General features: G+C 41.0%; 2 protein-coding genes across 6 annotated transcripts in view; one reads left to right on the top strand and one right to left on the bottom strand.

The window, feature by feature from the left end:
- Window positions 1-12,054, top strand: part of LOC308591898 (uncharacterized protein) — a 192,073-nt gene that overhangs the window by 147,723 nt on the left and 32,296 nt on the right. The window lies entirely within an intron of this gene.
- USP48 (ubiquitin specific peptidase 48) overlaps window positions 1-12,054 on the bottom strand; it is a 45,289-nt gene that overhangs the window by 31,800 nt on the left and 1,435 nt on the right. For 3 of the 5 annotated variants that reach the window (XR_014010296.1, XM_081202960.1, XM_081202959.1), the window contains exons 2-7: window positions 11,643-11,763; window positions 10,006-10,162; window positions 9,279-9,406; window positions 8,791-8,915; window positions 1,027-1,135; window positions 165-298 (exon numbers count right to left, since the gene is read on the bottom strand). Coding sequence is in view for 4 of the 5 variants with exons in the window: in XM_081202960.1 (XP_081059086.1) it covers window positions 165-298; window positions 1,027-1,135; window positions 8,791-8,915; window positions 9,279-9,406; window positions 10,006-10,162; window positions 11,643-11,763 (774 nt within the window). In the remaining variant the exon portion in view is untranslated. Of the gene's footprint in view, window positions 1-164; window positions 299-1,026; window positions 1,136-8,790; window positions 8,916-9,267; window positions 9,407-10,005; window positions 10,163-11,642; window positions 11,764-12,054 lie in introns of those variants that run through there. The other 2 variants (XM_081202961.1, XM_081202962.1) reach the window with 2 other exon arrangements.

The raw sequence follows: 12,054 nt of genomic DNA, 5'->3' as shown, positions 1-12,054 counted from the left end.
TTATCTCTTTTTGTAAACTGCTCTGAAGTGCTTGTTGCATTTTGTGAAATAAAATAAACTGGGGGTGTTAGCGTAAGCCTGCCTCCTTCCAGTACGGAGGGATCTGACCACAGCAGCTCTGAAGGCTCCCACCCTGGGGTACCGGAACAAGAAGAGATGCTTGCCTGTCAAACACGAAGCGCATGAGCTGCAGGTTGAGGGTACATGGGAGGCTGAGGAGACGGATCCTGCGGGTGGCGTTCTGCTTGCTCTGGCAGGTCTCACAGAAGTAGCGGTTGTCCCCTTCCAACTTTTCTTCCTAGCCAAGCAAGAGAGAAATGGAACAAAAGTCACCGGGATGCCCCTGAGGCAGGCTAGAAGTTCACCTAGGTGGAAACAGACCCTTTGGCATCAAATCCACTCTTCAGCTCCTGAATCCATGCATGGAAAGAGTGCCTATGGGTCTTCCTTCAGTGGTATTCTGGGAACAGCTTCTACGGCAGGAGACCAGAATTTGGGGGCTGTCACTTGATACGCAGAAGCTGAAACCAAACTGTCTATATCTGGAGAGAGTTGACAAAGCAGGACCCTTCTTATCTCCCTTTTCAGAAAATTTCCTAATCAATTTATTCTCTTTGCATACGACTTTGAGGCTTTTTAAAAATAACCAAGCAGTGTATAAATTTCATGAAATAAACTTTCTATATATTAAAAAACCCTCAAACAAAAAATAAACATCTGTTTATTAATAATCACATTTGAACCTATTAAAATAGTATTTATAATCTTGCTAATTTGACAGAGACCACACTTAAGATTATCCTTCTGAGGCAGCCTGTTGGAATTAATTTTTATAAAAGCTCCATAGGCACAAAAATCCCCAAAGGACCAACAAACTCAACGACGTATGCAGAAATTAGGGCCAACTAGGATCAATCTCCTCTATTCAGATCCCAACCTTGAGATAAAGCAAAGAGCAGCCGAAAGGAAATTGGCCTCAAACCATAATAGGCTAGAGGATGAAAACTCCCAAGGAAGAGTTGATACCTTCAGAAACTCTGTGATGCAGTCCGACAGTTGCTTGTGGCCCTGGATGTTCAACTCAAGCTCATAAAATTTTGATATAAGTTTGGACTCTCTGCCACACTGGTTGCAGCTGGGGAAGAGAAAAAAAACACCACTGAAGACTACCTCAAGAAGAATTACTTCTTCAGAAATCACGGATATCATTATTTATTAAATTTATTGGTCACTTTTTTCTCATGGCAGCTCAAAGAAACAGACAGCATTTTAAGCAAAAACCAAACACAAACACACACACACACACACACACACATTAAAACCAACAGTTTTTTTTTTAAAAAATAACAATTATGTTTTCCAAAAACTACTATAAAAACACCGTATCCACGAAAAAGAAGAGTTTGGATTTGATATCCCGCTTTATCACTACCCGAAGGAGTCTCAAAGCGGCTAACATTCTCCTTTCCCTTCCTCCCCAACAAACACTCTGTGAGGTGAGTGGGGCTGAGAGACTTCAGAGAAGTGTGACTGGCCCAAGGTCACCCAGCAGCTGCAGGTGGAGGAGCGGAGACACGAACCCGGTTCCCCAGATTACAAGCCTATCGCTCTTAACCACTACACCACACTGGCTCATAAATATGGCTCAATATATATGGCTCAAAAGCCATATATGTTGTTAAAACCCAAAGGCCTGATGAAAAAGGAATGTTTTTGCATGGAGCCTAAAACGGTGGTGCCAGGCAAGCTTCCCTGAGGAAAGCATTCCACAAATGGGGAGCCACCACTGAAAAGGACCTGATCTCATGTTGCCACCCTCTGGACCGCCCATGGAGGGGACACATGGAGAAGGGCCTAGGAAGATGATAGTAGGGTCTTGGTTGGTTGGGGAGATGGTCCTTGAGGTATTGGGGCCCTAAGCCACATAATAATAATAATAATAATAATAATAATAATAATAATAATAATAATAATTTATTATTTATACCCCATCCATCTGGCTGGGTTTCCCCAGCCACTCTGGGCGGCTTCCAACAAAAGACTAAAATACAATCCTTTATTAAACATTAAAAGCTTCCCTAACTCCGTGCTGCAATGCCTCCTGCTTCTGCCGAGAAGGGTGATAAATCTTCGTCAGATAAGAAGGGACTCTCCAGTGTGTGGTGTGCTGAGGTATTTAGAGAATTTGGAAACTAAACTGAGAGAGCCCAGGATGATTAAGGATTTACAAAAAGGAATACACCCGTTGGTGAGCAGAAAATGGCGCAGATAATTATATCGCAGACAGTTTAAAAGGGCAGTATTTACAAACGGCCGGACTGAGTGAGTAGTGAATGCTGCAGCAATTCTTGACAATTTGAAATAATTATTGGCCATAAAGTTGGCCTAAAAAGAAGATATAAAGCAACAAAAGAGGGTGCCAGTTGGATGAGAAGCTTGTCGGATGGGTTTTTCCTTTTTAATGTTTTGTAAATACACTGTTTCTTTTTACTGAGGACAAAGCTGCAGAGAAATTTTGGACTTAAAAGTTAGGAGAAGGGGACCGAAGGCGGCATAGAGATAAAGGGACAAATAAGGATACTTTAATAGGAGCTCCGGGGGAGAAACCGTGGAGGAATTAAATAAAGCAAAGAGTACTAAACGCTAAGGGGACTCCCCCACGTGGGTTCTGCTTCCCTCGCCCATTTCCTCCCTAGTTGGATTTATTGTTTGCTGCTTCCCGACGTCCTCGCCCACCCTGCTGGACCTTTCTCCTCCTCTGCTTTGTCCCCCTTGCCCCTCACTTCTATACTCCTCTTCCTACATTTGACTAAGGTAATGGACAGATTGGTGGACCTTTCTTTATTTGCTGAGGAAAGAGAAATGGATTATAAAACCTAAAAGTGGCTTTGCCTTTTAGACTGGAAGGAAAATAGACTTTTAACGCGACAACACTGGCTAAACAGCTAATCTAAAACGGTCTCATAGCCTAATAGATTTATTGGCTCTCACCTTAATAGACTCTGGGGAGCTTTCACCTAATATAGTAAGCTTAATAGTCTCATTTGTTTATTATTGGCTTAAGTGGACTACTCTAAGAAGGGACAAAGTACCCCGGTTTGAGAGTTATCACCAAGATTTACAACACCTTCCTTTACACGGATTAGGCCAGCAAGTGGCTGAAGCTTGGAGAAATCAAATTGGATCGATCAGAAGGAGATAAAAAGCATAGATAAACTTGAGAAGACACATTAACATCCTAAGTGTTAAAAACCCACATATATGTTAAAGAAGGCTTAGTTTGATTATCTGAAGAGAAGGAGATTGTGAGCCCCTAAAGGGGAGAGACCTAGTGACAACACATATAGTGGAAATAAGGTTTAAGATGTTGGGGAAAAATGGGAAAAAGGGGGGAGGAACCCCAACGGATAGAAAGACATCTAGACAAGAGGAAATTAAAGACCTTGATATTCTATGGCTTAAAATCAAAGAGGAGTTTAAACAAAATGAAAGCCATCTAGAAAGTAAACTAGAAGAAATGCAGGAGATGATAGATAGGAGGATAGAAGGAGCAGTAGGAGAACTCTCCATAAAAATTCAAGAACTATCCGTCAAATCCAAAGCATTTGAGGAAACCAATAAAAAACTGCAAAAAGACATGAGAGAACAGAAAAAAGAGACTGAAAAAATAAAGGAAGAGATGAGAGAGGTGAATAAAACGCAAGAACAAATCTGGGATAATATTGCTATGACAGAAATGCGACAGAAACAATTACATTTAAAATTTAGAGGAATAGAGGAAGAGACAAATGAGAACATAAAGGAAAAGATGATCAAAGAGTTAGCAAAATGGTTAGATCTGAAAGAGGAAGATGTCGCATACACAATTGAAAACTCTTTCAGAATAAAAATGAGAATAGCCCAAAATAGGACAAAAAGACCTCTTGGAGACTGTTTAGTAATATTTAACTCAATTGAGATGAAGAATTTAATATTAAAAACGAGTTATCATAAAAAGCTAATAATTGGGGGCAGGCCAATAATTGTTCTGAAGGAAATCCCAGTTAGAATTTTACGCAAAAGGGAGGGATATAGACAAATAGTGGCAGTCCTGAAAAGAAACAGGATACGATACAGATGGGAATTTCCTGAAGGAATTGCTTTCTTCTTTAAGGATAAGAAATTCAAGTTGACAGACCAACAGGAAGTGGAAAAATTTATGAGGAGATATGAGAAAGAACTTGGTAAGGCAGAAGACAATACCAGAGACAGAGAAGGAGGTGGGGGGGGAGGGGGAGAGGGAGGGAGGTTGGGAGGGAGGAAGGAGGGAGAGGGCGGGGGGAGGGGAATGAAGAGGGACTAGAGAGCGGCGAAGAAGCGGAGGAAGCAGAGGAAGAAGGTTAGGAAGAGAAAGAGGAGCAACCAGAACTTAGTTTTAGTAATGTCTTTGAAGTTTTTGTCCTGGAATGTAAATGGCGTAACTGAAAAATCCAAAAGGAATAAAATAATGAAAGTTTTGAGGAACAAAAATTATGATGTGATATGCTACCAAGAGACTCATATAGCTAAAAAACATAAACATGTACTGATTAATAAAAAGTTGGGGGTGGAATTTATTAACTCTGATGTCAGTAAAAAAAGAGGACTGGTGGTTTATGTTAAAGAGAAATGGGAACCGACACTAATATGCAAGGATGAAGAGGGAAGAATTCTGGGAGTTCAAATTAACCATCAAGGAGAAAAATTTAATGTAATAACGGTCTATGCCCCCAATACAAAAAAAACAGAATTCTTTAAAAAATTGGAACAAATGTTATTAGAATTAGAGAGCCACAAATTAATTCTTTTAGGAGACCTAAATGGAGTCCCCGACCCTGAAATGGATAGGAGTGAAAAAAAGAGAAAGACGAACCAAGGGAAACTCCCAAAATCTTTTAAAGATTTACAGGAAAATTTAGATCTGATTGATATTTGGAGGTACAAAAACCCAACAATAAAACAATTTACACACTTTTCAGATGCACATCAGAGTTGGGGTAGAATCGATCAGATTTGGATTTCAAGAGAGTTATCATTAAGAACAAGGAAATGTGAGATAGAACCTAGAACACTCTCCGATCACAACCCAATTATTTTGGAAATAAAAGGTAGATCATTGGGACAGTACAGGTGGAGAATGAACGAATACCTATTAGAAAACGAAGAGATTATTGAGAAAGCAAAAAACACCCTGAAAGAGTATTTTGAATGGAATTTAAACAAAGGAACCAAAATTGACATAGTCTGGGAAGCAAGTAAAGCGCTCCTCAGGGGATTCTTGATTCAGCAGAATAGTTATAGAAGGAAGTTAAGAGAATTAAAAAAGGAAGAAATAGTGAAACAACTGAAAGAATGTGAGGAAAAATTAATAATAAACCCAGAGGATGAAAAGATGAAACAAATATCTAAAGTGCTGCAAACTCAATACTCAACATTATTAGGGCAAGAGGTAGAATGGAGGATAAAATCAATGAAACAAAAATACTTTGAGTCTGCAAACAAGACGGGGAGATTGTTAGCATGGCAACTAAGGAAAAGGAAAAAACAAATGGTGATTAATAAGATTAAAATAGAGGAACATATAATAGAAGACCCAAATGAAATAAAGGAAAAGTTTCTTCAGTTCTATGAAACCTTGTACAAAAGGAAGGAGGATGAAGATACAATAGAAATAGAAAGATATTTGGAGAAAAACGGGGGTGAGCGGCTGACAGACGATGAAAAATCCCATCTAAATAAACCAATAACGACAGATGAGGTTAAGGAGGCTATTAAAAAAATGAAACCAGGGGAAGCTCCAGGTCCAGATGGTCTGTCACAAAAATATTATAAAGTCCTGGAGGAATATGTAACACCTGTCTTATGTGACGTATTTAATAACATCTTACAGGGAGGGAGGATACCGGACTCGTGGAGAGAGGCCCATATTACCCTAATACCAAAACCGGAGGCGGATAAACTTGACGTAAAAAACTATAGGCCGATATCACTACTCAATAACGATTATAAAATATTTGCTGAGATAATGGCAAAAAGACTGAAAAAATATTTGACAAAATCAATTCATAAAGACCAAGCCGGTTTTTTGCCAGGCAGACAGCTGAAGGACAACATAAGAAATATAATAAATATCATTGAATATTTAGAGTTTAAAAATGAAATTCCTGCAGCTCTGGTATTCGTCGACGCCGAAAAAGCTTTCGACAATGTATCCTGGTGTTTCCTTGTAAAGTGTATGGAAAGGGTAGGGATAGAGGGGCCCTTCTTGGAGGGTATCAAAGCAATTTATTCGAGCCAAAGAGCGAAATTAATTATTAATAATAACTTAACAGATTCATTCATGATATCAAAAGGTACAAGACAGGGGTGTCCTCTGTCCCCCCTCCTGTTTATTATGGTATTGGAGATAATTGCAAATAAAATAAGGGAAACACCGGAAATAAGAGGAATTAAACTTGGAGTGAAAGAATATAAATTAAAGGCATACGCCGATGATTTAGTGATATCATTAGAAGAGCCATTAAAAAGCGTGGAAAAAGTCTTGGAAGTGCTTGAAGAGTTTGGGAAGTTATCTGGGTTTAAGTTAAATAAAAATAAGACAAAAATACTGACTAAGAACTTGGCGGAAGACTTAAGAAATCAATTAGAACAACAAACAGGAATTAAGGTAGTGAAAAAGGTGAAGTATTTGGGTATTTGGGTAACTACAAAAAATATAAATTTAGTGGAAAATAATTACAAAAAAACCTGGAGTGAGATTAAAAAAGATTTAGACATCTGGAGTAGATTAACACTCTCCTGGGAGGGACGAATGGCAGCCATAAAAATGAACATCCTTCCAAAAATATTATTTTTATTTCAGAATATTCCAGTAATTAGAGGAACAACAATGTTTAAGGAATGGCAGAGGACCCTGTCCAGATTTATCTGGCAGGGGAAGAGAGCAAGAATTAAGTTTAAACTGCTCACAGACAGGAGAGAAAGAGGGGGGTTTGCCGTCCCGAATCTGCAATTATATTACGAGGCTGCATGCCTATGTTGGGTTAAGGACTGGATAGTTCTGGAAAACTTAGATGTGTTAGACCTGGAAGGATTTGATGCTAGATTTGGCTGGCACGCCTATTTATGGCAAGACAAAGACAGGGTGCATAAGGGTTTCTCCCACCATATTGTTAGAGGAGCGTTGTTAGAGGTTTGGAATAGAACTAAAAGACTGTTGGAAAAGGGCATACCTTGGTGGCTATCTCCAGTTAATATCTCATCTCTTAAAAATTTAAACACGAGAAGCCAAAGATGGACTTACGAAGATCTCCTGACCAAATCGGATAAGGGGTGGAGAATTAAATCATTTGAAGAACTAAAAGATAAGTCAATAGGGTGGTTACAGGTTCACCAAATTAATGCCCTATGGAATGAACACAAAAAAATAGGGATGAATGAGAAAAAATCAAAATTCCAAGTGGAAATATTAGAAGGAAAGAGTAAGCTTCTATCTAAAATGTACAATCAATTACTGGAATGGGATACAAAAGACGAGGAGGTGAAGGAGGTCATGATAAAGTGGGCCATAGATTTGGGATATAGTTTAGAATATGAGAGATGGGTGAAACTTTGGACTAAGGACATGAAATTTACAGCATGCGTTAACCTCCGTGAAAATATGGAAAAAATGATGTATCGCTGGCATATTACTCCTGTTAAGCTTGGAAAAATGTACAAGACTGGAGACAAAAGATGTTGGAAATGTAAAAAAAAAGAGGGCGACTTCCATCATATGTGGTGGTCATGTGAAGAAGTGAAGAGGTTCTGGGGTTCTATCTATGATGAATTGAAAAAGATACTGAAATACACATTTCCTAAAAAACCAGAGGCATTTCTTCTGGGAATGGTCGGTGAGGAGATTAGAAAAGAAGATCAAACCATGTTCCAGTATGCAACAACAGCAGCTAGACTACTGTTGGCACAGAACTGGAAATCATCTAAAATCCCAACTATTAGTGAATGGCAAAACAAGCTATTTGAGTACTCTGAGCTAGCAAAAATGACACAGAAGATCAGGCATCAGAGTAATAAAATCTTTATTAATGATTGGAATAAATTTATATCATATATGGAGAAAAACTTAGGTAACATTAAAATAACAGTAGGTGAATTATAGAATCTGCGAAGTTAAGATAAAGGTAGAAAGAAGGAACTGCAAGAAGGGTATCAATGGAATATAGCTTAAATCGTGGTGGAGGGAAGTCAGAATGATGTTATGATAATTAATACTTTTGGAGAAATGTATTTACGTCTTGATATTTTATTGTCTACATCTGTTTATTTTGCGATGTCTTTTTTTTACCTTCTTATTGTGATTTTAAAAGAGTGAATATTGGAAATAAAAGTTTATTAAAAAATAAAAAATAAAATTAAAAAAAAAAAGCTTCCCTAAACAGGGCTGCCGTTAGATGTCTTCTAAAAGTTTGGTAGTTATTTTTCTCTTTGACATCTGGTGGGAGGGCGTTCCACAGGGCGGGTGCCAGGTTCCTCTGTAACTTGGGTCCACAGGCCCTCTGCCTGGTTCCCTGTAACTTGGCTTCTCGCAGCGAGGGAACCGCCAGAAGGCCCTCGACACTGGACCTCAGTGTCCGGGCAGAACAATGGAGGTGGAGATGCTCCTTCAGGTATACTGGACCAAGGCCGTTTAGGATTTATAGATCAAAATCAGCACTTTGAATTGGGAATACACAAAGCTAAAGCACCAAAAGACTAAGAAGAGGAGAAACTTACACTGTGACGTAGGCATACTCTCCGCAAAACTGCTTCTGGACAATGTCTCGCACATCTGGGTTTTTCTGTGAGGTTAGGGTATCCTCCAGCAGGGACATGAACAGCTTGGAAAACTCCTGAGCATCCTAGGAGAACAGTACAGTTGCAAAGCCAGCATTGATAACACGGGTAAATCAACAAACTAACAAAATAAACGAAGAGGGTGCTTAGCTCTTTTGTTATACGTTATAGCTCTTTTAAAGAGGAGGCAAAGCAACCACCACCACCCCTCATTGCATCGATTCGGGGATGGCACTGCGCCTCAGCCATGTACAAGGAAATTAAGAGTGGAATAGGGCCATCCTCTTCGGTGGCTAAACATCCCTGGTTCACCTCAGCTCAGGGAACTGCGGCTTAGCATTACAGAGGGCAAGCGGATTGATGTGCAGCTGCTTCTGCAGAAAGAGCAAGGCAAAACACGCGCTCACACGCACGCACCCGAACGTTACCTGTTGCTGACCTGTGTCCAAACCCAGCGCTTTAACAAACCCTGATGGATCGATATAGCGCCTCTTGCTGTTCTGCAGCAAAGCAAACAAGTACTGGAGGTGCTCACAAATCGTCTGAGGCTCATAATCTATCAAAAGGCAAGAGGATTCCTTCAGAGATTTACCCACCATGATGCATATACTCATATTGACAACGGCCACCCCCCTCTGCACACACTCTGTTATAAAAGACCTCCCCCTCCCCCACTTTGCTACACATTGGGACGGATATACACAGCGTATCATCTGCTGGCAACTGAAAATCTAACAAGATGTGCCATTCTGAATAACAATTTTAAAAACCAAACCCTTTCAGAAAGGGAAGGTTTCCTCTTCATTTAGATTTCCTTTCTGTCAAGGCTTGTTTGTGACTCTGCTGCTGCTTAGATACTCTGGTGCCCATGAGAATCCACTGTGGTCTCTAGAGGCTGATTCACTGCCTCCGCTCAGGATATACAGCATTACCTTCAGCAAAACTCTCCTCTCTCAAACTCTATCCCTTATCTGTAAAATGGGAACAAGTGCCCAAGCAGCGCTGCTAGATTGAGAGGACCACAAAAGCCAATAGCTATGTAAGTAGATAAAACATCAGGACACAGTAGCAGCCTCCAAGCAGACGGAGCCTTGTCAGAGCAAATCTAAAGCCACCTGCCCATTGTGAGCAGTGGGAAAAGTCTGACCAACTTACCCTTGTTTGATGCGGTGCCCTCTGCTGTCACGTACTCAGGGCGGGCAATTGGACACAAGTAGAGCGCCTGGCGGAGCTCCAAATTCAAGAACCACATCTGCAGAAAAGTGTTGACGTAGCAGGTGGCACCCAGGTTAGTGAGGCCCACAAAGGCATTCTGTGAGGGGAAGGGGAAACACACAACAGAGGTATCACCAAGAAGGTCACAAGGGCAGCCCTTTGCCAACCTGGTGCCCTCCAGATGTTTTGGACGCCAACTCCCATCAGTCCCAGCATCACACAGCCAACACTGGCTGGAGTTAATGGGAGTTGTGGTCCAAAACATCTGGATGGTGCCCAGCAGGCAAACCACCAAGTGGTTACCTCCACAACGTTAACCAAGAGCCTCCAGAAGATGATGGCCGGGAGGTCCTTTCAAGACTATCTATCCTGCCTTTAGTGCACTTGACCTGTGTAGCAGTTTTGGGGTTGAATTTGTAGCACTTCACAGCAGGGATGGGGAACACCTGTGGTCCCCCAACAGCCGCAGTAAACATAGCCAATATGTCAGAGATGACTGGAGTTGGGAGCCCAATTACAGTATAGGCAGGCAAACTAAGGCCCGGGGGCCAGATCCGGCCCAATCGCCTTCTAAATCTGGCCCACAGACGGTCTGGGAATCAGCGTGTTTTTACATGAGTAGAATGTGTCCTTTTATTTAAAATGCATCTCTGGGTTATTTGTGGGGCATAGGAATTTGTTCATTTAAAAACATCAAAATCAAAATATAGTCCGGTCCCCCACAAGGTCTGAGGGACAGTGGACGGCCCCTCCTGCTGAAAAAGTTTGCTGACCCCGAACTACAGGCTCCCCAACCTTGGTTTACAGGGAGGTTCATTGTTCCTCTTTATTTAACTATTACATTTTTAACACGTTTCTCCCCTGACTTTCCATAAAATGCCTGAGATATCTAACATTTAAACAAACATAGCAGAATAAAAGAAAAGTCAATAAAATCCAAACAATGTAGCTATTAAAAAAAAAACTAATGAGGAAGAAATACCAAAATATTTTTACAAGCTTCCTGGTACATGGGAGGGCTCATCCAAGGGTATTTTTCTCTGCAACAGAATACAGTGGTATCTCAGGTTACATATGCTTCAGGTTACATACGCTTCAGGTTACAGACTCCGCTAACCCAAAAATAGTGCTTCAGGTTAAGAACTTTGCTTCAGGATGAGAACAGAAATCAGGCTCCAGCGGTGCGGCAGCAGCAGGAGGCCCCATTAGCTAAAGTGGTGCTTCAGGTTAAGAACAGCTTCAGGTTAAGTACGGACCTCCGGAACGAATTAAGTACTTAACCTGAGGTACCACTGTAGATTGAGATGAAACAGTCAGATAAAGCTCTGCTTGCAGTACTTGGCCCCTCTTATTGACAGCTACTTCACAGAACTGGAAAAGGAACTTTACCGCTACCACTAAGAAACCTCTATCAGTTCTGACAAAACAGCCAGGACCGCAAAGAAAATTTCAAGCCTTCCAATTCTATAAACCAGAATCAAGTTGAGGATGCATCTTGGGGGAAATAATCCTCCTTCACACAGGCTTCAGGGCCAGCACATCAACCCTGGAGTGCCAGGAGACCATAGTAGCGTTACCTTTTTTCTCCTCTCGAAATTTGGATCGTCAATATTGTGAAAGGTGTTTTCATCTATCTCGCCCAGCCAGATGTGCTCACCAATTCCTACTAGGCAGTTTGGGTTTCCTCGGCAGTTTCGCCTACAAAAGCAAAAAGGAGCAGGATCTGAATCCAATATTCTGACCTCATCACATTGCTATCATCTGAAGCCAACCAAGACTATTTATGTCCTGACTTCCAGCACACCTCTCCAGCAATTAATCGCAAGTGCAGCTTACAAGCCCCACCAACCACAGAGGAGTCCTGAGGTAACTGCAGATAGTGCCAGTGTTGATGATGCTCCCTGGCATGTTTCCTCCTTCCCCCTACAAATTTCAAGAAAAAGGACAACTTCTGCACATTCCCCGCATTGTCTAGCTGTCAGTTTCTGT

This window comes from Podarcis bocagei (genome assembly GCF_964188305.1).
Source record: "Podarcis bocagei genome assembly, chromosome: 7".
Lineage (NCBI taxonomy): Eukaryota > Metazoa > Chordata > Lepidosauria > Squamata > Lacertidae > Podarcis > Podarcis bocagei.
This window is presented reverse-complemented; position numbering and strand designations above follow the sequence as displayed.